Source organism: Perca flavescens, chromosome 22 (assembly GCF_004354835.1).
Source record: "Perca flavescens isolate YP-PL-M2 chromosome 22, PFLA_1.0, whole genome shotgun sequence".
In the NCBI taxonomy this organism is placed as follows: Eukaryota; Metazoa; Chordata; class Actinopteri; order Perciformes; family Percidae; genus Perca; species Perca flavescens.
The window spans coordinates 25,894,296-25,920,620 of record NC_041352.1 but is presented as its reverse complement, the minus strand read 5'-3'; the positions used below and the strand labels follow the sequence as shown (position 1 = coordinate 25,920,620).

General features: G+C 43.4%; 1 protein-coding gene across 4 annotated transcripts in view; it reads left to right on the top strand.

Annotated features, from left to right (window-relative positions):
• LOC114549099 (LIM zinc-binding domain-containing Nebulette) overlaps nucleotides 1–26,325 on the top strand; it is a 175,242-nt gene that overhangs the window by 42,269 nt on the left and 106,648 nt on the right. For all 4 annotated transcript variants that reach the window (XM_028569264.1, XM_028569263.1, XM_028569265.1 and 1 more), the window contains one exon: nucleotides 6,568–6,675. In XM_028569264.1, coding sequence (XP_028425065.1) covers nucleotides 6,568–6,675 — 108 coding nt within the window. The remainder of the gene's footprint in view (nucleotides 1–6,567; nucleotides 6,676–26,325) is intronic.

Here is a 26,325-nt window from a genome sequence, read left to right as displayed (position 1 = left end):
AACTGTGTTCGGAGGGCTAATGGGTTCGTACGGTGACTGATAGACACCAGCAGGATGGCTTGATGGCTAAATGAGCTGCAGGCTTTCCTCTGAAGGTCGAAGTGAAGTGCAGCGGGAGGGAGAATTGACCTCCCGCTGCTCTGTTGTTGCTGCTGCCGCTGCGTCTGTGGGCTGTAAATTATCCTCTCTGCCTGCTTTTCGGCTGCGATAATTTGTATTTGGATAAACCAGGCCGGTGGCATTCAATATTTTTGTTATTGTCAACACGTCTACTGTCCGACTTCCTGTCTGTGTCTCTCGCCTTTCTACTGAAGTGGCGTGGATCTTTAAAAACACAAATATATACAGTTAATTAGTAAGAGCCTAAAAAAAGCGTCTCACTATTAGTTTTTATTAGGGCTGGACCCAAATATTCGAATATTCGTTCGGTGGGTTGGTATTCGATTGGAAAATTTGACATTCGAATATTCGTTTATTTTTTATTTTGGTTTATTTATTTTCTGCATTTATCTCTCGTTCACACTCCAGTCCAGTTGGTGGCAGTAACGCACATTTAAGTTGGTTTGCCAACCGCCAATAAACTACGAAGAAGAAGAACTAGAAGAACTAGGCTGAACAGGAAGTGACACAAACACTGTGGTTCAATTCCGATTTAATAAAATGTTATCAGACCCGTATATCAGCTCCTACACAGTCTCCAGTTGATTTTATTATGACAGAGTAGCTGTCAGAATGCTCTACATGTGATCTGTTGCTGATTTTAATTACCAACAGACTGTAGATGATCTGTAATCTGAACAGATTTAGTCTCTCTGACTTCTAAACATAACTATAAGCCTCACAACATGTGTTCTGTACAGAATAAGCTTTTAAATCAGACAAATCGCAGTTAAAATCCCTCCGATTCAAAATCAATAAAAAAGTTTACATAAAATCATGTCATGTCATCATGTTGAGTCGATTCTGAACCAATCAGCTGTTCGATCAGCTGAGAGGCCGGCGTTTCCCAGCATGCAGTGGGTCCGCCTGCGTCCGCCTGGCTCTTGCAGTTGGTGAAAAGCATTGACATATATATAATGGACCAACAGAGCCCGTTGCTCTGGACGGAGACCAGTGAAGGCTATTAGAAGCACTTTTCCGGTGATGGCCAGCTTTACTGCGCAGCCTCCAACTGAGAGAGACAACGTAGATGTGACGTGAGCAACGTGTCTGAAAGTGTGAAGTCTTCTGGTAGCTGTGCCGAGAGAAATCTCAATCATTCCCAATCTTACAGAGACGGAGAGCGTAGGTATATGTAAGGAGATAACATAGACACAGGCTAATTATTGCTAACTAACATGCTAGTTAACATTAGTAATTACTGATCACTAACATACTAGTTAACATTAGTAATTAAACCTAAACAGCTAATGGAAGTCCAAACTGCCTGTGAGCTTCTCCTGTACTATACGGTAATTCCTCTACTGTGTGACAGTAAGTCTTGTGGTTATGACCCAATCGTTAGCCTATTTTTATAAAAGCGTCTGCTACGGAGCCATAACGTGAGCTACAAGGTAATGGAGCCTTTTATTGTCGTGTTTCTTTAGAAATAAACAACGGACAAATCGAGTCTTTAAACGCTTTGGATGTAAAGTTATTCGTCTGTCAAGTGACGTAAAAAAATAATGGCAGTCAGCGGAATGCTAACAGGAGGTGATGGCCAGTTAGCAACAAAATGGCGCCATAGATGGCTCGAGTTCTGAAGCGAAGCTTACCCCCTTGATGAAAAGCAACTGCGCTACCTGCGTCTCAGAACTGCGGCCGCCTTGGTCTCGTGAGATTACCGTTGCCCACGTGTGCATGACGTCAGAGCAAGTCGGGATCAAGTCGGACAAGAATCTAACCGGCATGCTTTGGGCGGCGATCGCCGGTGATCGATTCTGCGCAGATCTGGCTCATCTCCAACGAGCCTATAGTCGGTACACGATGACGCCCACTTTCGAGCATTTAGCGAGCTGGGCAGAGAAGCTAGCGGCGATAACAAGTGCAGAAATGGAAAACTGTTTTGCGTTTTTCCGTTGTGATTCGGCCAGAAACTTCAACATCGTGAGGCGAAGAGATCGTTTTGGAATATAAAGCTCGGATATTACATTTCCTGGGACTCTTGGGGATTTATGAAAATCAAGTTTTGGTCAAAATACCACTTTGTTGCTGAAAGGACAACGACAACAGGTATGCATGCACTCTCGGCTGCGCAGATTACGGCTGAATTGTTTTATTTTATGTTACTTTGTAACAGTTGTGTACATGGCTGTATATTTTAAAGATTTAATGCTTTGAAGTTATAATAACGCTCATGATTGGAAGTTTTATGGAGGTTACAGCGACGCCCCAGTCACAAAGTGTCCCGTTGACGGTAGGCTGATCCTTGAGAGGTTAAAAGTTTATTAATTCTGAACGCGTCTGGCCTGTCTGTCTATATTGCACCAAATACAACACTGCTGCACTCCCTTGTGAAGTCGTTCGGATGAAAGGTTCTCAAAATAATCAAAATGCAAACAGACAGACAGACACATAGAGATTCCTGCCTTTATTAGAGATAATAATATGTTCCGAAGCTTCGAATATTCGATGCTCATTACTACCGAAGCTTAGAAGCTCAAAAAATGGTATTCGGACCAGCCCTAGTTTTTATCAAACAAACGGGAGGAAAAAGAGCATTTGTTGGGGACTATTTGTAGCGGCAGATTAATCCACATTTGGTGCTTTAGTGAGTTATTTGTGGCAGCTGGACGGTGAAAACAAATAACCAAGTTTGATTGGTTCCCGGAGAGCGCTGACCTCCGCCAAGGCCAATGGTGCTTTCACGTGCCCCTTGGATGGTCCCAGTTTCCAGCTTTGTAAGTCATTCTTCGACCTCGTTGTCTTCATGAGCTTTAAGTCGTAGGGCCCTATTTTAACGATCCGAGCGCATGGTGTGACGTGCCCGGCACAGGTGTGTTTAGGGCGTGTCCAAATCCACTTTTGCTAGTTTGACGGCGGAAAAAAGGCTCCCTCTGCCGGGCGCCTGGTCCTAAAGGGTTGTCCTTAGTGTCTTCATTAATCAGAGGTGTGTTTTGGGCGTAACATGCAATCAACCAATCAGAGATCAGCTCCCATTCCCTTTAAAAGCCAGGCGCGTTTGGACCTTGGAGCATTGCTGTTATGGAGGATTTGCACACTAATATTTGTATTTTTAATCTCCTGCATGTGTATGTGCTGCTGTGCGACCCTGTGTGTGTAACAAGCATAGTGTTAACGTAGTAATAGTAATTTACTAATTTGCTGTTAAAATAACAATGAAATGCTGCGTTATTGACTTTAGACCACGTTTTTGTTGGTCAATGGTGCGATCACTTCCCACTGTCTCAAGATAGCAATACGCCCAGAATGCACCTGAACACACCTCCCTGTAAGACCAGCATGCCCAGAATGCACCTGAACACACCTCCCTGTAAGACCAGCATGCCCAGAATGCACCTGAACACACCTCCCTGTAAGACCAGCACGCCCAGAATGCACCTGAACACACCTCCCTGTTAGACCAGCACACCCAGAATGCACCTGAACATACCTCCCTGTAAGACCAGCACGCCCAGAATGCACCTGAACACACTTCCTTGTAAGACCAGCACGCCCAGAATGCACCTGAACACACCTCCCTGCAAGACCAGCACGCCCAGAATGCACCTGAACACACCTCCCTGTAAGACCAGCACGCCCAGAATGCACCTGAACACACCTCCCTGTAAGACCAGCACGCCCAGAATGCACCTGAACACACCTCCCTGTAAGACTAGCACGCCCAGAATGCACCTGAACACACCTCCCTGTAAGACCAGCACACCCAGAATGCACCTGAACACACCTCCCTGTAAGACTAGCACGCCCAAAATGCACCTGAACACACCTCCCTGTAAGACCAGCACGCCCAGAATGCACCTGAACACACCTCCCTGTAAGACCAGCACGCCCAGAATGCACCTGAACACACCTCCCTGTAAGACCAGCACGCCCAGAATGCACCTGAACACACCTCCCTGTAAGACTAGCACGCCCAGAATGCACCTGAACACACCTCCCTGTAAGACCAGCACGCCCAGAATGCACCTGAACACACCTCCCTGTAAGACCAGCACGCCCAGAATGCACCTGAACACACCTCCCTGTAAGACCAGCACGCCCATGGGCCACAGATGGGCGCAGGTACATTTGCTATTTAAATGACGTGGGAGCTGGACAGGACACTGACAACTGCGTCGGTCTTAATCTAGCAAAGACACTTGGGTCGGGCTTTGTGCTGTGCCGGATGCAAGATAGGGCCCGTAATGTGAAAACAACATTCGTGAAAATCTGGCCAATTTTTCCGTAATCCTTCTGAAAAACAAACCGACAAACCATCAAAACATGACCTCCTTGGCGAAGCTATTTACACTTCTACTATTCATGCTCCTGGGGCTTTGATTAAACTGGATCACTGGCCATAAATGCCCCAAAATCATGTTCTACACTCAGAAATAAAACCCTCATTCCTTTTCATCTCCTGCATATCACCGGTCGACATATGTGGGAAGCAGATATAGTATATTTAGAGTTTTTTGTTCACACTTTGTGAAACCGTGCTCTGTCTGAATGCAGAGTGGTGTAATTATTTCTGCTGTGTGGGTGCTTTCAAAGGTAAAATCCACCTTCAGATGGTCCTCTGTATCCCCACTGTGATGTGGATTATAGGTTTTGTTGCTTTCAGTGATCTTGCAAGAGTTATCAAGGTTGTTAGTTCATGTACCAGGCAGGGCTGGGCGATATGGACCAAAAGTCATATCCCGATATATTTTGGCTGAATATCAATATACGATATATATCCCGATATTTTTTTCCTCAAAGTGAGAGCAGTTCAGTCAAAGTCAAAGCCAAATATGACATGTCACAAGTAGTTTCATAGAAACCGGCTATTTCAGTGAACAGTTGCAATAATAATAATAATAATAAACAGGTTATATAATGACTAAGTGGGTAAAGGCAAATTATAGAACAGTCTGATAAGTTCAGAAAATGACATCACTTTACTGTAATGCAGCCTTTAAAACCAGGAAAAGACACTTATGTCACATCACGATATTACAATATCCAAAATCTAAGACGATATCTAGTCTCATCTCACGATATTGATATAATATCGATATATCGCCCAGCCCTAGTACCAGGTCATGATTGCAGCATCTAAACTTGTATTTTTGTGTCAGAGCTGCAGTGCTTTATTTATTTTCTCCTCCTGTGGATGTATATGTTCAGTGTTGGGAAGGATAGGATACTTTCAAAACGTCAGAATACATGCCCAAAAATGTAATTTGTAACGTATTCTAAATACTTGGATTACTTCCACATTGAATTGCATTTTAGAAGTGTAGGAATGCGCCATCACATACAGCTTACTAAACAGGCCTACTCTGGTGTGTTTTTCTGTTCCAACTGGCTGAATGTGTACCCGAACAAGCAGATAGATGTTTGTATTTGCAGTCCCGAACTGCATACTACAAAAATCTTACCGCAGACTAAGCTAATTTTAGCTAACGTTAGCTAGCATGTCAAACGGGGCTAGTCAGTCTGTCAATGGCTCTGGGGCTAGTAAATCAGCACGTAGGAGAATGTAAAGTCGCACGTCAACTAGGGCTGGGCGATATGGAGAAAATCAAACTTCACGATATTTTTGACCAAATACCTCGATATCGATACCGCAACGATATTGTAGTGTTGACTATTGGTGCTTTCACAAAATAGTTACACAATGAGATTTTAGATAAATAATCATCAGTAATGTGGATATAATGACTAAGTGGGTAAAGGGAAATAATAGAACAGTTACAACAGTCTGGTAAGTTCAGAAAAGTTCATCACTTTACTGTAATGCAGCCTTTAAAACCAGGAAAAGACAACACTGATGCCATATTACGATATTACAATATCCAAAATCTAAGACGATATCTAGTCTCATATCACGATATCAATATAATATCGATATATTGTCCAGCTCTAACGTCAACTATATAATAGCAAGGTGACCTGTAAAACTACAGCAGACGACTACCATTGGCTAATTTAAAAAAAAATAACTTACTTTAAGATACTTCTTCAGGTTGGAGGTGGAGTAATTTGGACCCTGAAAGGAGGTTGGTTGCTGCACAGTTATATTTAGTTCTCCCTGTTCTTTCTTTAATGTGAAAGGCTGTTTGAATTTCCAAGATAGAAACGCATTCCTGCCCTGGCTCGGTTGTGTGTTGTATTCCGACTCCATTGTGACTGATCACGCAAATAGCAAATTTTTTCGTTTTCATATCGGGGCTTCTGGGAAATGCATGGAGTTGCCTTAATTTATTCAGAGAGTGAATAAACTCGTGAAACAGAGAAGTATCGTCATATACACAACATCTACAACAATGTAACTGTTTTCTAAATACCAACTATTTAAATTGTTAACTGTTACGGAGTACGGCTACTCATAATTTGTATTCTAATATATCGAGTGTTTCTTTCCCTCTCTTTTTCCTGCAGGTGAAGTATAAGAAGGACTTTGAAGAGAGCAAAGGCCGAGGGTTCAGCATCGTGTCCGACACTCCAGAAATGCAAAGACTCAGAAGGACTCAGGAGCAGATCAGTATTGTATGTTAATGTCTGTGTGTGGTGTGTGTGTGTGTGTGTGTGTGTGTGTGTGTGTGTGTGTGTGTGTGTGTGTGTGTGTGTGTGTGTGTCTGTAATGTGAAATGTTACGAGTGAGGGGTGCACTTTGGTCAGTGAGCACAATCGCGCACACCACCGCAAACACATTCTCACTCCCAGCGCGTCGAAAGCAGTCGCTAGGTCCGGTGCCTTTGGCGTTTGTTTGTCGGGACTCTTGGCGTCATTATTTGACGCTCTGGGTCGGGACGTACGTTTAACTGACGCACGGCACGAGAACGGGACAGTTATAGGTTGAGGAAAAGATGGGGGGGGGGAAGTTACAAAATGTTGGTTTCAGTGACACTACTGCTGTCCCTTTACATATTACTCTCTACTGCTGTCTCTACATACTACTCTCTACTGTTGTCTCTCTACATACTACTCTCTACTGCTGTCTCTCTACATACTACTCTCTACTGTAGTCTCTCTACATACTACTCTACTGTAGTCTCTCTACATACTACTCTCTACTGTTGTCTCTCTACATACTACTCTCTACTGTAGTCTCTCTACATACTACTCTCTACTGCTGTCTCTCTACATACTACTCTCTACTGTAGTCTCTCTACATACTACTCTCTACTGTAGTCTCTCTACATACTACTCTCTACTGTAGTCTCTCTACATACTACTCTCTGCTGTAGTCTCTCTACATACTACTCTCTACTGTAGTCTCTCTACATACTACTCTCTACTGTAGTCTCTCTACATACTACTCTCTACTGTAGTCTCTCTACATACTACTCTCTACTGTAGTCTCTCTACATACTACATGTTCCATACTGACCAAACGCCAAGCGTCCAACCAAGAGTTGTGAATGACAACGGGTTGCGCACACACACACACACACACACACACACACACACACACACACACACACACACACACACACACACACACACACACACACACACACACACAAACATCATCAGGCCCTCCAGCGTCTACGACTACATCAGCTGTGTGAAGAGGAGCTTCTCCTGGAACCAGTGAGAGTAAGTGAGCATCGTTTATTTATTTATTTTAAGACAAGTCAAGCTGTCAGTTTTATTTCATCACAAAGAATTCATCAACAAAAGAAAGACATGTTTTAAAGCTGCCTTCGAAAGGCGTGACAACCTGAGCACATCCATCAGCAAGCTAGAGGCATTAAAACTTTAGCACATTTGGAGTACCAGTGCTACAGTAGCTGTCCTGAGAGAGTAGAGTGGCTCCTAGCTTTTAAGCATGTCTCAACATACAGTAGGGCACAGTTTATGGTGGAGCCAAACCATTCAGAGCTTTATAGAAAAGCAAGATGAAGATTAGGCATCATTTAAATAATTAAGTAAGAAATAACACATAGCAAAATGTCCTCACTTTGCTATGTACACTTAAGTAAATAATGAAGGAGGTGGAAGGGGAAGAGTCTCATCATGTAAAGAATTGTGTGTGTGTGTGTGTGTGTGTGTGTGTGTGTGTGTGTGTGTGTGTGTGTGTGTGTGTGTATGTGTGTGTGCAGATGCTGTTCCCCACGTGTGTCCCGATGACCCAGTGACTCTCAGCAGATGATGCCAAGGTAGAGTGTGTTCATCTTTCTCTATTATCCTTCTTTCTGTAATATGTATCTCCGTCTCTCCCTTTCTCTAAAAAAAAAAAAAAATATGGTTTTATATTTTAAGGCATCACATTTCTGTTCTTAGTCTCATTTCATGTACTTAATTTTCCTTTATCTATCTCTGCTTATGTTCGTCCTTGCTCCGATGCGACACTTACATTTCCCTCTGGGGATCAGTAAGTGTTTATTTCATCTTTTCTGTATACAACAAAGTCTTAAAAAACAGTGTCACTGTCCTGTCAATCCTCACTCATCAGCTCCTCTCATTCTGCTGCTCGGTGTCTTTCCACGCTTCTCTGTTTACCTGATCGAGTGATCGCATTATTCCGCTGTGTTAATACGCCACAGTCTCTCTCTCTCTCTCTCTCTCTCTCTTCATTTGCTCTGCTTTCATTAATGCACACACATGCACACATTTGCCACTCTCTCTCTCTCTCGCAAATGGTGTGGAATTCAACAGCCCACACATTTTTATGTTATTACTCAGCTCTTTTGAAGGCCGATCTGGTGCTGAGAGAAGAGGAGGGGGGAGGAGGAAGGTGTGAGGGCGGTCGAAGGGAGAAGAGTAGGGAATAGAGAGAGTGATTCATGTTTGCTTGAAGCTGAATTTAACGCAAGCTGTCTGTTTATCTGAAAGAGTAATTAAATGGAAATCAATAGCATCCTTTCTTATCTCTTATTTAGATGATCATGTTTTTTTTTTAATTCAGACTAATCTGTAGTGAAGTGAAAGTGAAATCAAAAGCGTAAAGAGAAGTAATCTTGGTTCACATCAGGACAAAATCAGAGGGATTTCTCCCTGTTTTACGAATCCATTAACAAAATCTGATGGAGAGAGAAAGAGAGCGCTCCTGTTTTTATTTATTTATATATTTTTTTACCACCTATGAAAACTGGCTCCCATTTTAGCTTGCAGAAGAGACTGATTTAGTCCCCAGAGAGGCTTGTTTTCTGTGATTCTGGGTGAGACAGTGATGACTGCAGGCTCGACGTGCAGCCGGGACTCAGCTGTTATTCATGCCACTAGACCCATGATGGGTTTAAAGACTTTATTAACTAGTTTCTATCTAAACTAGTCAGGATTGGTCCCTGCGTTTATGTTTTATTGGCGGCATTTCTACGCGGATGTTTGTAATGTGGAAAATCGAAAAGGCTAAATACCACAAAATAGTTTCTACACTATGGTTGTACTGAATGCCATTTTTTTGAGGCTCCAAGCTTCAGTTGCAGCGGCGGGGGAAACCAACATTTCGGACCGCACTTGAAGGCAGCTTTGGAAAAAGAGAGAAAATAAAAGGTGACGAAGCAATGGCTTTTTTAATAAAGGACACAGTCACAGTGTTGTTGCACAAAATATTGGGTAGTTCAGTGCATGTGTTTCATTTTATTAACACAACAGTCTCACACATGGTCGTGACTCTTGGTGTCACATTTTGACGCTCTCGGTCGAGACAGATTTAGCAACATTTAAAAAATGTACGTTTAACTGGCATGCAGCACAAGTACGGGACAGTTAGGTTTAAGGCCGGGACACACAGGGACGAAAATCGGCCGTTGGACAGTCTGGCGAGGTCGGTGACTCGAGTCTGTTCGGTGTGTCCCGTGCCGTCATCACTCTGGGGGGCTGTCGGCGTTCATTTTGGCCGACCTGACATGTTCAGTCGGAGGCAGGACAGTCGGGACTCACCAGGAAATGGGGAGCAGAATGAGTGGACTAGAGTCTCTCAAAATCTGATGAAGATCTTTTAAACTGACCTTTGTTGATCTGAAATGAAGACAGATTCAGCAACTGCATCACGGACTATTTCTCTCTTCAAATGTTTCCAGAAACACGTTTTTTCGGTGAACTATTTTAGTCCGATATGAGATATCGTATTCTGAACGAGCCGCCATGACAGTCTGGCTTTGAATTTCCGGAGAAAACAAACCCCATGTGACGCGTTCGTCCAATCAGCTGCCGGTTGTCATTTCCTGGGCGACAACACAGAGTAGCGCCGCCTGATGCTATGGAGACGTATTACGTTTCTCAAGTCGGTGTCTCCTCAGTGTGTCCTGAGGCAGTTTTTTCTGTCGACAGTCGGCCATCTGGTTGGTGTGTACCGGCTATTAGGGAAAACATGGTGGGTGGAGTTACAAAATGTACGTTTCAGTGACAAAAACAGGACCCAAACCCCCGGTCTCCTGGGTGAAAGTCCTGTGTTGTTTGATCCTTCCACCCCCCCCAACCTGCTTCCTGACACAGATTTCCGGTCTTTCATACTACTCTACAGTTGTCGCTCCTAATCTTAATGGGATTGTTCAGGTGTCGCCGGAAATTCGGCCGGATGTGTCTCATTTCGGCTGGATGTCCGTCTCCTTCCTCTTTCTTTGTGTTGGCTTTCTAAACTCCAGATTTTTGGATTGTGTGCAAAAAAAATTATTGTTGGAATAAATAATTCCATTATAATTATATTTATTCCTGTGTTTATCTCTCTTAATTTGAGGACTATATGTGCTAAAAAAAAAAATGAAATCTGTAACTACGTATGCAGACGATGCAGTGTTACTGGAGATAAGTGAGTTTTGTTGTTGTTGAGCTGTGTTTGGTGAAGCAGCAGATGGTTGTTTGGCGCAGAGATGGTCAGATCTGTTTACCTCAGCTGCCATCTGACGCTCTGATCACACTGCCAGACTACCTGCTGCCTGGCAGGCTCACATCCACAATATTCATCTTCCCAGTGTTAAAAGCCATCAGTCACATAGAGAAGATAAAGATGCACTAGCTTTCTTTTTCGTTCTTTTCTGTTCTCATCAATTTTCCCCTTTTGCCCTGAACTTGTCTTTCATTCTCTTCCTCTCTTCTCCGACAAACACAGACCATATTTGTGTTTTAAAGTAGGGCTGTCAATCGATTAAAATGTTTAATTACAATTAATCGTATGAGTGTCATAGTTAACTCGTGGTTAATCGCAAGTTTTCTTAAACTGTTCTAAATGTACTTTAAGTTAAGTTAAGTTTTTAATGGTCCAGTAGTATTTGAGACTGGACGTACTCCGGAGGTTACTAAGTTCACATCAACAGTACATGCAAATAACTTTAGTCTTTTGGAGAGAACCATCTGCAAGTCAAGTCAATTTATTTATAGAGCACATTCAAAACCAACCTAGGCTGAACAAAGTGCTGTACAAAGTTATATTATGTTATAAAAACAAATTAAGACCGTACAAATATAGACCCAATGAACATCATACAAACAACACAGTTCTATACAAATGTCCCTAAACTAAATCATAAACAACTGTAGCCGATGCTATCTACCTGTAACCCCATCAAGGGAAGTTTAATTTTTTACTTATTTATTGTTTACACCTCAATATCATTTCATTGGATTCTAGTAGTCCATAAAGGTTCAATATTTTCGCATGTATCCTCTGTTATAATAATAAATACATATGCTGCGTTCCCCGTAACCCGTGTTTTCATAACCTTCTACCGGTGAACGCGTCAAACCCGTAACTTACTCCCTGCGAACTGGTACCAGATGGTTGTACTCCCAGTTACAGTTTTTAACGTCACGCACACGTAAACAACAATGGCGACCCCTGTTGATGCAAAACAATACACATACGATTGTGTACTACTACAGGTTATGTTTATTAAGTGAAGCCCAAAGTATGGAGCTGACTAGAAATTGCTAGTATCAGCTAGCACTTGCTAACGTCAATGTTAGGTAGCCGCTAGCTAACTCTAGCTAAGCTAGAAGGGTGAGTCGTGACTTGAAGTCGTAACTTACAGGCTAAAAATTGTGTCCGGAACGCAGCAATGTATTCATTATTTCATTCATTGTTCATTGTCATTGGGCTGATCCTTGAATCGCGCCTGTTTGTCATTAAACAGCCGGAGAATTGCTTTTGTATTTAAAACTTAAACCTCGAAAAGCTTCACTGCACCGAACTTCACAAATAACAGAGATTACATCAGACATTACAAATAACTACTTCTGTTCGTCATCTTGGTGTTTGGGAAACTTTGAAATTTTCTGACATTTCCTTATAAATCGACAGATGTGAAAATAATCGTTATTTGCAGCCCTGAAAAAAAAATAACAAAAGAGGGATATACAAATCAAATAGGAACAGAAGTAAAAAATAGAAACGATACAAGAGCATTCCTTCCTTATTACAATATTTTCTGAACTCACCTTCAACCCCTCAACTTTCACACAAATGGCAGTGACACATTCACACAGTATGTACACACACACACACACACACACACACACAAACACACACAGTACCCAGCACTGTGGTTGTGATGAAGGGCACAGTGGTGATAAGGAGTTGAGTAGAGGGCTAAATGTGGAAGTTAAAAGTGATAAGGAGACCCCAACGAACCGACACCCAGAAGAGAGTCAGCCATTACACGAGAGAGAACAGGACTAGACGAGGCTGTTCAGTTGAGTCAGAGCTAAAAAACACAAGAAGCTAAAAGGTAGGACGGAGAAGTTTGGAGGGAAAGGCTGCCAAGAAATTCAGAAGAAGAAAGAGTGACCACAATGTTTTAAGAAGCCTTGAAGAACCTGAAGAGAGAGCATCGGAAGATACTGAGAAAATAAAAGGGTGGCTACCATTTGCAGAAGCAAACGTTCGGAAAACTAAAAGGCTAAAAAGGAGGATTTGTTAACAGACCATAAATCGTACAAGGTGAGTTCAACGTCGAGGACTTTGATCGTGAGAACGGGAAGCTAACAAAGGGCCCGGGCCGTAGAGGAAGGCGAGGTTGGTAAAAATCTGGGACGTGTGAAGACACTACGACATTCATAGGTGATTACTGATAGAGTGACCTTACAGAATCTGAAAGCAAAGGCAGTAACACTGAGGAATTTCACACGGTGATTTTGACGAAGCTGAAAAGGTGACCTTGACATCTAGAGCACTGCGTGGTGCCATGACTTGGACGAAGATGCTAGCGGACGAAAAGTGTCTCGACAAGCATAACATGAAGGACCCTGGCAGGTGATCAGTCAGATACAGCCTGCAGTTTTACATTGCGTGGTACTTTCCAGTTATCAGTTTTCAATGGCTTTTATTCGGCAAGGTCATGTTTTTGGCTTGATTTGTTTGTCTGTCTATCAGCAGGATTAAGGAAAAACTCCTGACCCGATTTTCATAACAATTGGTAAAAGGGTTTAGCATGGGCCAAGGAAGAACCCATTGAATTTGGGACAGGATCCCAATTACATGGCGAATACACAAGTCATTTTTCACATTCGTTATCATTGCGAGATAGGGTGTTTGTGCTGCATACAATGGTGTCAGAATAAGCAGAATAATTAGTTCCAGACTAGGAAAATGAATGTTTATTGAACGTTAACTCGGCGAGATAGTACGCAACTTGGCGACGGTCCTTCTACATTCTCAAGTCAGAAAAAAAAGAAACTCTGAAACGATTGCATGAAAGTCTGTGGAGCAGAGCGATATAGTTTCGTACCCTGGTCAGAGCTGTTTGATGCTACGCTGTGATTGGCCTTTCGACGTTTGAGGGGCGGGTCTTAGCAAAGGTTTAAGGTCATCATGTCAGAAATTGAGAATGTACTTCGGTAGGTTTGCTCCCCTTTTCCTTCCAGGTTTTATTGTTTTAGTGTAAGATATGCAAATGTTGTATGTGCACATAAACATCTCTAGTGGCTTGATCTTCTGTGTGTAACACTTTAAATTACTTCTTCAAAATCAAAAGTCATTAATATTTGGAATAGATTGTCTGCAACTACCTCAGTCGTTTCCCCTTTAAATGATCCTGTTCCTTATTACCTTGTTTTTAAGACCTTTGCTGTCAAGGGTTGTTTTTTCTAAGCATGACATAAATAAAAGAAACAGCCTAATGAGTAAACTGAGGCCAAACATGATCTGTGCTTTGTCCCCAGAGGTGACGGACTGATGGACGGAGAGGAGGCTCCAGTGGCTCCGGTGTTAGATGGAGAAAGGAGAGAAGTTATAACGGTGGAGGGAAAGACAGCTGAATCTTCCCAGGAGACGTTGGCAACGCAAGCGACGATGATGACCACCGTTGTTGACGCGACTACTACAAGGACGGATGTAGAGGAGAAGGTGGAGGTTGGGACTGACAAACTAACAAAAGAAGAGGAGGAGAAAAAGGAAGAGAAAGAGGGAGGAGAGGAAGAGAATGGAGAGGAAGAGGAGAGTCAAGCTAAGAAGTTGTTTGGACCCTGGGAATCAGAGGTGAGAACTTCCGACAACTTTTTAAACTCAACATACAACCACAAAACATTAAGCTCAGTTAACCTTCTGCATATAACTGACCCCCATGTGTTTTACATCCAAATATTCATAACAAACTCAGTTTTGACGCATTGTTTCTAGAGCAATGTGTGAAGAGATAATTTGGCACTAAAGCTGAAACGTTGATGTTTGCTTTTTGAATTTCCTCAAATCTCAGACTGATCTCATGAAATGGCGTATGTATGACACGCCAATTTGTATGCCATTATTGGTGTGTTAAAAAGACGCATACTCGCTTTTTAGCGTGTTTATCAATGCCGTTTGGCCTCCATTGACTTACATTAGCTTGCGATTGCGTAGGGAGGTTGGTCGGGGTGGAGGATGGGTAAAACACAGGACCTTTCACTCAGGAGACCGGGGATTGCGTCCCGCGTATGACCCGCCCTGAGCCACTCTGGATCTGCCAGAACCAATCGCTAACATTTTGGTCGTGACGCCGGCTTAGCATCGCTAGCGTTAGCCTTAGCCAACTCCTTCACCACTAACGCAGCGAGCTGGAAAATCAAACTGTTCCCGAACCCCGTGGGGAGGAGGACCACGACATCATGGCCACCAACACAACTCAGCAAAGATGTTCTTGCTTGGGTTTTAACTTCTGGATATTCGGCGGCATTGCCACAATGGACGAATGGCTTCGCTCGCATCTTTCTCCGCTCGCCATTACTGAACTACAACTCAAACTAGCGCACGGCCTCAACGTCACCGTTCTCAGCCACTCCCTCTGTTCGCTGATTGGACCGGTAGAGATTTGACCGGAGAAAACCCCAAGAATATATCGCAAACCGAGACGTAGTACTGAAGGAAAATGAATATTGAGCAAAGTACGTAGGAGGGCGGAGTTCAGGCGTGTGTGCGACGGCTGCGACAATGCCGGACATGATAGACGGATGGTTCCTCCAATTATCTGCGGGGTATTTTTTGACCTTTTCTTAACAGTTTCCAATGACGGCTTCTTAGATGGTTCAGCGTTAACCAACCATCTGGCGCGTCAGGTGTAAACTTGATCTACTTCTCCTGGGAGTTCGTACCGAGTTCGTGCGAGAACAGGCGTCCGGGGTGCGCAGTGGGAATGACAGAGGCACAGTTCTGCCTATTACAAGTCAGAGTAGCATCAAACTGAGTCCATACCATTGCGTGATTCCTTCATATTAACCCTCCTGTTGTCCTCGGGTCAAATATGACCCGTTTTCAAAGTTTCTATATCAGAAACATGGCTTTCTTTTCAACCAAATTCCCTAAAAATAACATGGATGGTTCCATACGCTAATTGATGATCACTACTTCTGTGGTCTATTTCAGTGTTTCTCAAAAGGGGGTACGTGTACCCCTAGGGGTACTTTGGAGGACTGCAGGGGGTACGTGAGATATTTAACAAAATGTTTAATAGTTACGAGGCTGTTGTCCAGAACATTTTTCCTCTTTATGGAGAATTATTTTTTCTACCAAAAATGTGACATTTGTGTCGCTTTCTTTGGACCTGATCTATCCTTCCTTACTTCTACTGTCCTTCTACTTTTTATAAGTTTCTCTCTTTTTTCTTCTTATGTCACTGTTTTTGAAGTTTTTGATATTATTTTGACCTATTCTTGCCTTCCTTCCTTCCTTCTTTCTACCATCTCTTTCCAAGTTTTTGTCTCTTTTTCTCATCAGCATTTAAATGGGTGTTTTTTTCAGTTCCAAGGCTGTTGTTTAGTAAATCTATCGCTGACAGCGCTGTACTGTTCCTGTTTATATACACTTCTACCGAAAATGATTAGCGCTGGTCAGGGGGTACTTGGCTTAAAGAAACAATTCAAAAGGGGGCACATTATTGAAAAAAAAGTTTGAGAACCACTGGTCTATTTGATAGAAAATCTGGGATCATTCATGACCATATGTTTCTCTGACCTTAACTATTAGTCAAGACAATTCCCTAATTGCTGTGTATTTTACTCAATAATTAGGCTTAATTTCATGTAAATGAGATTTATTCACGATCAATTCCGTACAGAAGTGTAAAACTAGTGGTAATAAGTTATGAAGTTGGCCAAAAAGATGCAACACAGAATTGGGTGATCATTTCTAGGCTACTTTATGCTTTTATATACAGGCAAACCAAACAAGCGTATGGTTGACCTGAAGACACTACGAGTGTTAAATCATTTCCCTGCTCAATACCTCAATAAACACAATGTTCCCAAAAGTGTGGCTAAGTCCTGTGTACTGCCAAATGGCTTTGAGGATTTTGCTTTACTTTGATGAAGTCTGCTGAGAGGCAGATTTAGAACCACCTCCCCCACTGAGCTCTGACTGTGAGTCTTTGTATTGACCCTGGCGTGGGGCATCGTCTGGCACTGCAGGATTATATCCGCGCTCAGAGAGGATTATTAGCCATTATTAGCCTTTGATAGTGGGATTTTTAGGACTGAATCAGAGCCTGTAAGAAAGGGATGAGGGATTAACGATGCATGAATTAGGAAACTTACCTCCGGTTGACTCACCGGTTTTGTTTTCGCAAATACGGTGTGGTGTCGAGTAATGTGAAAGATAACGGAACAAACGCTGCAGACCGTGCAGAGAGAATAATGTAGTAAACCCACTACAATATTTTATTTATTTTATGTATTTATTTTATGTATTTATTTCAGGTTTGTTTGTTGGGGACAACACAAACTAATAATACATAAAAGTAAAAGTGTGCCAGAATTAGCCTGAAAGACTATTTTACATCCGCTGTAGCGGGACTGGTGGTAAGAAGTCACCCCAAAAAGAGATGAAACGATTAAGCCATTAATAATACATATATATTTGGCCCTATACAATACAAGTTGATTATACTAATGCTAAAAGACAACAACATACAGTAAAAACAAGAACAGTTGGGTGAGATCAACACAAATACACACACGCACGCATGCACGCACACACACACACACACACACACACACACACACACACACCACACGCACAGCTGAACTGTCCGACCAGATAACAACAGGGTGCAATAACAAAGACATACATTTTGGTGGACAAACAACATTTTTACTGAGTATTTTTACTGTGTAGTATTAGTAAGTTTACTGTAGTAAAGGATCTGAATACTTCTTGCACCACTGCGTATGTGCAGTTGTTGCAGTTGATCCTGCTCACTTTTTACCTTTCTGTAAATGACCCTGTACTTCATTTATGTTATTTATGTTGACCATGCACTACACTTTACTCTCACTTTACTTTAGCTTTGTTACTTTCTGTGACTTCATACACTGATTGACTCGCTCTTTTCTTACTCTTATTTTACCTTAGCCTGGCTCCGCCCTCCACATACGCTCAATTTCCATTTTCCTTCAGTACTACGTCTGGGTTTGCGATATATTCTTGGGGTTTTCTCCGGTCAAATCTCTACCGGTCCAATCAGCGAACAGAGGGAGTGGCTGAGAACGATGACGTTGAGGTCGTGCGCTAGTTTGAGTTGTAGTTCAGTAATGGCGGCGGAGATAGATGCGAGCGAAGCCATTCGTCCGTTGTGGCAACGCTGCCGAATATCCAGAAGTTAAAGCCCGAGCAAGAACAATCTTTGCTGAGTTGTGTTGGTGGCCATGATGTCGTGGTCCTGCTCCCCCACGGGGTTCAGGAACAGTTTGGTTTTCCAGCTCGCTCCGTTAGTGGTGAAGAAGTTAGCTAAGGTTAACGTTAGCGATGCTAAGCCCACGTCACGACCAAACGTTAGCGATTGGTTCTGGGAGATCCAGAGTGGCTCTGGGAAGATCCAATAGTTTAAACTTCAACAGAGTACCCGCCTTCAAGGAAGTTAACACTTGTCAATGGAGAGTGGCCATGAAATGGACTAGAGTCTGGTAGGACCAGGCTAATGGACCAGAGTCTGGTAGGACCAGGCTAATGGACCAGAGTCTGGTAGGACCAGGCTAATGTACCAGAGTCTGGTAGGCCCAGGCTAGTGGACCAGAGTCTGGTAGGACCAGGCTAGTGTACCAGAGTCTGGTAGGACCAGGCTAACGTACCAGAGTCTGGTAGGACCAGGCTAATGGACCAGAATCTGGTAGGACCAGGCTAACGTACCAGAGTCTGGTAGGACCAGGCTAATGGACCAGAGTCTGGTAGGACCAGGCTAACGTACCAGAGTCTGGTAGGACCAGGCTAACGTACCAGAGTCTGGTAGGACCAGGCTAATATACCAGATAGGACCAGGCTACCTTTGACTGTGAGCAACTAAACAATTTCCCTGAGGGGGGTCCAGAAGTATTCTGATTCTGATATTGATATTTTGTCCCACCCCGAGTGTAGTTATTGGCCTCAGAAGTCTCATGTGCGCTTTTGTGTTTTCAGGCGTCCTCTGATGTAAAGCCTCCACTTCCAGACCCAGCATTCAACAGGAGGTGCAGCCTGCTCGTCAGTGATGTAAGTGTAGTATCTAAAAGCTTATAACTTTTATAACTTAAATGTCTGTTATAAAGGGTTCAGATGGACTTTGCTCCATTTTGCTGAGTCATCATGACAGAGGGCTAACATACCAGAGGGGCTCCCCTAAATGGGGGTGACTCTGTTGGGGCTATTCCATGTGTAGGTTACCGATTGGTTGTTCCCTGCTCCTATCATCTACTCACACATCACCACTTCTTATGTTACACCAACCATAGGATATATACTATGTCTCAACAGCAGAACTTCAGAGTGTACTTTGGGCCTCATAACTCTCCGAGCTTCTGCAGGGCTTGTAATTGATGCTGAAAACTTGATGTAATAAGTTTAATAAGCAAGAACAGTGTCAAGCGGATTCCTCTCCAACACGTCATCACACCGTCGCTACTAAAGATGCCACATAAGTCCATCCACTGTTTGGGATTGTGGGGCTCTGTCACACCTACAGTTTGACAGTTTGAAGGTAAAACCTGAGATAATCCAACAGTGAGATAACACTCGGTTCAAAGTTACCGCAGTATTCACCCGTGCGATACTGACCCAGATATCTGAGTCTGCTGCAGTTTTCAACTCATGAATAGCAATATTTCTGGCTGTGAACTCTTCAACACTTCGTCATCATCTTCCTCCCTTGATTATGATAGGAACTGAACGCAGGGTTGCCATTGGTAACCATGCCAGATGACTGGCCCTTGATTCATGTACACTCAAAGGGGGGGGCAAAAGCCTCTTTCTGACTTGTGCAGTAGCAGTTTACAGCCTACATGTGTCAGTAAATGGGTGAATGAGGGTGAACACTGTTGTAGGATGTGGGAGGGTGAGATATCGATTCCCTGGTGCTCGGCAGAATGACTCATCAGCTACGCTGAAGCAAGTCAACCTACTTTATAAAATCTTCTGCTTCCTCCAGCTGCTGCCTGCCTGTCTGTCTGCCTGCCTGTCTGTCTGTCTGTCTGTCTGTCTGCCTGCCTTCCTGTCTGTATGTCTGTCTGTTTGTATCTCAGTCTGGCTGTCTGTCTGTCTGTCTGTTTGTGTCTCTGTCAGTCTGTCTGTCTGTCTGCCTGCCTGCCTTTCTGTTTGTGTCTCTGTCTGCCTGCCTGCCTGTCTGTCTGTCTGTCATTCCTGCCTGCCTGCCTGCCTGTCTGTCTGTCTGCCTGCCTGCCTGTCTGTCTGTCTGTCTGCCTGCCTGCCTGCCTGCCTGTCTGTCTTTCTGCCTGTCTGTGTCGTCCTGTCTGTCTGTCTGTCTGCCCATCTGTTTGTGTCTGTCTGCCTGCCTGCCTGTCTGTCTGTCTGTCTGTCTGTCTGTCTGTCTGGCATTTTTATTAATCATGACATGCAGGATGATTTTAAAAGTTTAACCCTCAAAGACAACATCTGTCTGTGTGCCTGCCTGCCTGCCTGCCTGCCTGCCTGCCTGCCTGCCTTTCTGTCTGTCTGTCTGTCTGTCTGTCTGTCTGTCTGTCTGTCTGTCTGTGCAAGTCTAACCCTCAGAGATCTCAGGACTGTGGTTCTACTCGGCAGCATCTCCTGGTCCTTAGGCGGGATGAAACCATCCTGGTCTTACTGGTGCAGCTCTGCACTCGCCTCAGTCCTAAAGCCGGTTTGGAGATGTTGCCGTTACCATGGAGACGTACACCCCTTCAAAGTTGTGCTCGTGGCAGCCTGAATGGAAAGAGCGAGAGCTTTAGCATATGACAGCTAGGGCTAAAACTAACTGTTATCTTCATAGTCTTCATAGTGATCTGTGGATTCTTTTCTATAAAATGTTAGAAAATGGGGAAAAATGTGGATCAGTGTTTCCCAAAAAGCCCCAATTTAATGTCCTCTAATGTCTGGTTTTGTCCACAACTCAAGGATATTCAGTTTACTGTCCCAGAGGAGAGAAGACACTAGAACAATATTCACATTTAACAAGCTGACAGAGAATGCATCAACTCAAACCGATTAATCAATTGAGAAGGTTGTGAGGATGTGGCCGGGTTGGCTCAGTGGGTGGAGCAGGCACACATATACTGAGAGGTTTATGCCTCGACGCAGAGGCCCAGGGTTTGAATCCGACCTGTGACGATTCCTGCATGTCTTCCCCCTCTCTCTCCCCTTTCTCACCTAGCTGACCTGTCAAATAAAGGTGGAAAAGCCCAAAAAATAATCAAAAAAAAAAAAAAAAGGTTGGGATTAATTTAATTGTTCAACCGAGTCCAAATGAGACACAGTCAAGACCAAGGAAGAAGAAAGACCACTCACTTACCTGTTCATCATTTATGTGATGCAAGACACAGTATCTCTTTTATTTTAAGAATTATCATTTTAAAGGTCCTATGGCATCAAAATTTCACTTTTCACCATTCACGTTTTTTAACATTAATATGAGTTCCCCCAGCCTGCCTATGGTCCCCCAATGGCTAGAAATGGTGATAGGTGTAAACCGAGCCCTGGGTAGCCTGCTCTGTCTTTGAGAAAATGAAAGCTCAGATGGACCAATCAGGAATCTTCTCCTTATGAGGTCATAAGTAGCAAGGTTACCTCCCCTTTCTCTTGTTTGCCCACCCAGAGAATTTGGCCCACCCATGAGAGAGAGAGAGACATCATGGCTTTCAAACGAGCGGTAGTGGCAAAGTGGCAGTTGGTCAAGACCACACCCCCACCCTCCACCTTATAAGGTCTATATAAAAGAGACTTCAGATACAGTATTAGGGGGCCACTAAGGTCTATATAAAAGAGACTTCAGATACAGTATTAGGGGACCACTAAGGTCTATATAAAAGAGACTTCAGATACAGTATTAGGGGACCACTAAGGTCTATATAAAAGAGACTTCAGATACAGTATTAGGGGACCACTAAGGTCTATATAAAAGAGACTTCAGATACAGTATTAGGGGACCACTAAGGTCTATATAAAAGAGACTTCAGATACAGTATTAGGGGACCACTAAGGTCTATATAACAGAGACTTCAGATACAGTATTAGGGGGCCACTAAGGTCTATATAACAGAGACTTCAGATACAGTATTAGGGGACCACTAAGGTCTATATAACAGAGACTTCAGATACAGTATTAGGGGGCCACTAAGGTCTATATAACAGAGACTTCAGATACAGTATTAGGGGACCACTAAGGTCTATATAACAGAGACTTCAGATACAGTATTAGGGGACCACTAAGGTCTATATAACAGAGACTTCAGATACAGTATTAGGGGGCCACTAAGGTCTATATAACAGAGACTTCAGATACAGTATTAGGGGACCACTAAGGTCTATATAAAAGAGACTTCAGATACAGTATTAGGGGACCACTAAGGTCTATATAAAAGAGACTTCAGATACAGTATTAGGGGACCACTAAGGTCTATATAAAAGAGACTTCAGATACAGTATTAGGGGACCACTAAGGCCTATATAAAAGAGACTTTAGATACAGTATTAGGGGACCACTAAGGTCTACAGTATATAAAAGCATCCAAAGAGCACCATGTCATGGGACCTTTAAGGGAGGAAGTTATTTTTAAAAAAAAGCATATATTGCTGGACTCGTTTGAGACCAACTACAATATTTGGCAAGTCCACGTGCAAAAACCAACGAGTCCAATACAAGAATACAGTGTTTCCTTTAGGTTTGTTTTTTTTACCAGTGGGGGCAGGTCTGTCCGAATAACAACTACTGATTATTATGTCAGCAGGATAATTTTAAAAGGCAACCGCGACTACATTGTGCGTCTGCCCTATTTCTGATACCGTGGCGGCAGAAATTATGCCGTGGCGGGCCGCCACTACCAAATCAACTTCCCTTTCCCAGAGCCACATTGACCAGCCCTGACTGGGGGATCCCGAGGTGTTCCCAGTCCTGGGTCCTCCACAAGGCCTCCTCCCAGCTGAACGTGCCTGGAACACCTCCCTAGGGAGGTGCCCTAGAGGAAACACTGCAATTGAAAAATGTCTGGACTCCAGATTCTGGACTCAAGTACTACAGCGCAGCTTCCAGGACAATATCACATCATTTACACCCAGTCTGGTTTCTGCTCACAAATTGCGGCAGCAGACAGCTTGTCATCTGTGGATTAATTCCATTTTTCTCTCCTGGGTCTCCCCAGAAAATCTGCCGGTCTGTTGTTTTGACCAAAACGTCCAATCAGACGCAGCCAAACATTAAAACTGTGGCACACATTTGAAATGAAGTCTATCAGCGCTGTGCTTGTTGTCGTTCCTGTAAAATGCTGCACTACATGTTGAGCCAGCAAGCAAAATGTACAACAAGTTTTTACTTCTTCTCACTCTCTTTTATACATTTTTATGCAATATTAATTATTTAAATTATCTTTTTTTTCAAGCTTAGTTTCAGAGTATGACAAATGTCTGAAGACAGTGAACAATGAAAAGTTTTTTATGGTATTCAAACTGTACCTGAGGCTGATCATTGTCACTATATAACGTATTTAATGCGTTGTGTTTTGATTTAAACATAATCATCATTTTTAATCAATTGTTTGTCTGCAAAGAGACTTGAATTAATGTAAAATGCAACTACGTTCAGGCTAGTTTTTATTTTTTAAATTGTTTTAACAGTTTCTTTGTGTGAACGCTCTTGGTATTTGCACAGGTTTGAAATGTTTTTTTAGATGACGCAGTAGATTTAAAAAAAAAAATTATTTATTGATGCTGCACACAGACCGAGGGACTAAAACTCTGCAGAACAGCTAACGCAACATTCCTCTTGGGGATGGGGGAAACAGGGCAGCAGGAGTTCAGCCTTTCATGCAACATAAAGTCTCACGGCAGAACCACAACTCTGGGAAAAACTCCTTCCAGAGTTTGGTCAGCCCGTGCATATGAAACGAGAGACTAGGCTTACCTGTCGTCCTTTGGCTTGGCGTTGGACAGTTCATTTATGTATATATTTAAAGGCGCTCTAAGCGATGTCACACGTTTTTTAGGCTACATTTTTTGTCACATACAGCAAACATCTCCTCACTATCTGCTAGCTGCCTGTCTCCTGAATACACTGTAAAAAACATCTCCTCACTGTCTGCTAGCTGCCTGTCTCCTGAATACACTGTAAAAAACATCTCCTCACTATCTGCTAGCTCAGTGGTTCCCAACCTGGGGTCCGGGCACCCTCAGGGGGGGCGGCAAAGATCTTTATCTGGTTTGAGGTTGAGGTAAAAAAAAAAGAAATTTGCACATGTTAAACAAATTATGATAATACACTAGAATATACAATGTATACAAAAGTCTGTATGAAAACTATATATTTTGTTGTATCCTCGTTTTTCCTGCCGCCACGGCATCACTATTTTATGAATGAAACATGGCGGAGAAACATAACAGTGCTGATAACTAAAAAAGAAAGTAAGGCTCTATCTCGAGAGTTACCTCAACTTCGGTTTTGGGTGGGGGCGGGGGGCTCAGCTTTTATTAGACATGAGTAGGGGGGGCGCCAAGGAAAAAAGGTTGGGAACCACTGTGCTAGCTGCCTGGCTTCTGAATACACTGTAAAAAACATCTCCTCACTATCTGCTAGCTGCCTGTCTCCTGAACACACTGTAAAAAATATGGTCTCTGTAGACAGCCCAGGCTCCATAAACACCAACATCAACAAACTGTGCCAACCTGCACCACCAAACATAACAAATCTTCCCATGTTCTAGCCAATAACCGACAAGAAGGATTTTGGGGATGGGTTGGGGGGTTAGTGTGAGGAAGGGAGGGGGAGGGTACGGGATGAGGAGAAGGGAGGGGCGAGCTGGCCTTGTTTTGTTTAAAAATACTTTGAACGTCAACAAGAAGTGACGTCACCCGACATTGCTTAGAGCACCTTTAAGACGCGGACAAATGGCAGATTAATCAACAAGCGCACACTCACACACACACACACACACACACACACACACACACACACACACACACACACACACACACACACACACACACACACACTCATGTCTCCTCCTCCCTGCAGGTGAAGTATAAGGAGGACCTTGAGAAGATGAAGGGTCAGAGTCTGTTTGTTCCTGGAGCCGAACTCATCCACTCCAAGAATATCAGCGCTGTGATATCTGAGGTGTACACACACACACACACACACAAACACTCACACAAACGCATGCACGCACGCACAGACACACACGCACAAACACACACGCACAAACACACACACACACATATGCACAAACACACATGCACAAAAACACACGCACAGACAAACACACACAAACATGCATGTATGCACACACACAAACACACACAAACACACACGCACAATCACACACACACGCACAAACACACAAACATGCACAAACACACGCACGCACAGACACACACGCACAAACACACACACACACAAACATGCATGCATGCATGCACACACGCACAAACACGTACACACGCACAGACACAAACATGCATGCATGAACACACGCACAAACACAGACACACACACACATGCATACACACAATCACGCACACACACGCACAATCACACACACGCACAAACACACACACACAAACACACACACACACACACACACACACAAACACGTTCACATACACAAACACACACGCATGCACTCAGACACGCACGCACGCACAGACACACATGCACGCACGCACAGACACACACGCACAAACGCACGCACACACACACACACTCACAAACACTCACGCACACACAGACACACATGCACAAACACACACGCACACACAAACACGCATGCATGCACACACGCACAGACACACACGCACAAACACACACGCACAGAGACACACGCACAGTTCTTATATACTTTGAATAACTTGATGTAATGCATTAACCTGAAAACCAAACGTTAAACATCTACCAGCCTTTTGAAGAAACGAGGAGCCTAGCAAACATCCACATTTTCAAAATAAATAAAGTTTTCACTCTCGGGGTCGAGATATCGGTCATCACAAAAATAGAAGTACAAGAGCACACATAGACACACACCCTCACGCTCCTATAGATCCACCATCCTGATCATTTTTATCTGAAATGTGTTTCAGTCGAAGTACAAAGAGGAGGGAAGGAAGGAGGCGTCCATGTCTCTGTACTCGGTCCTGGCGGAGACCCCCGAGACCCAGCACGCCAGAGAGGCTTCAGAGCTGCAGAGCGAGGTGCTTACACTTCAAACACCGCCAACAGGTGGTCGACATGTTAAGCACGGACCAAGATCATCGGCACAATTACTCCACAAAGGCCAGCAGCGTACCCTAGATTAAAGACATTTCAAAGCATCGCAGGGAAAAATATAGCCTAGAAATCTAGACGCACCCTAGTGGCAGCA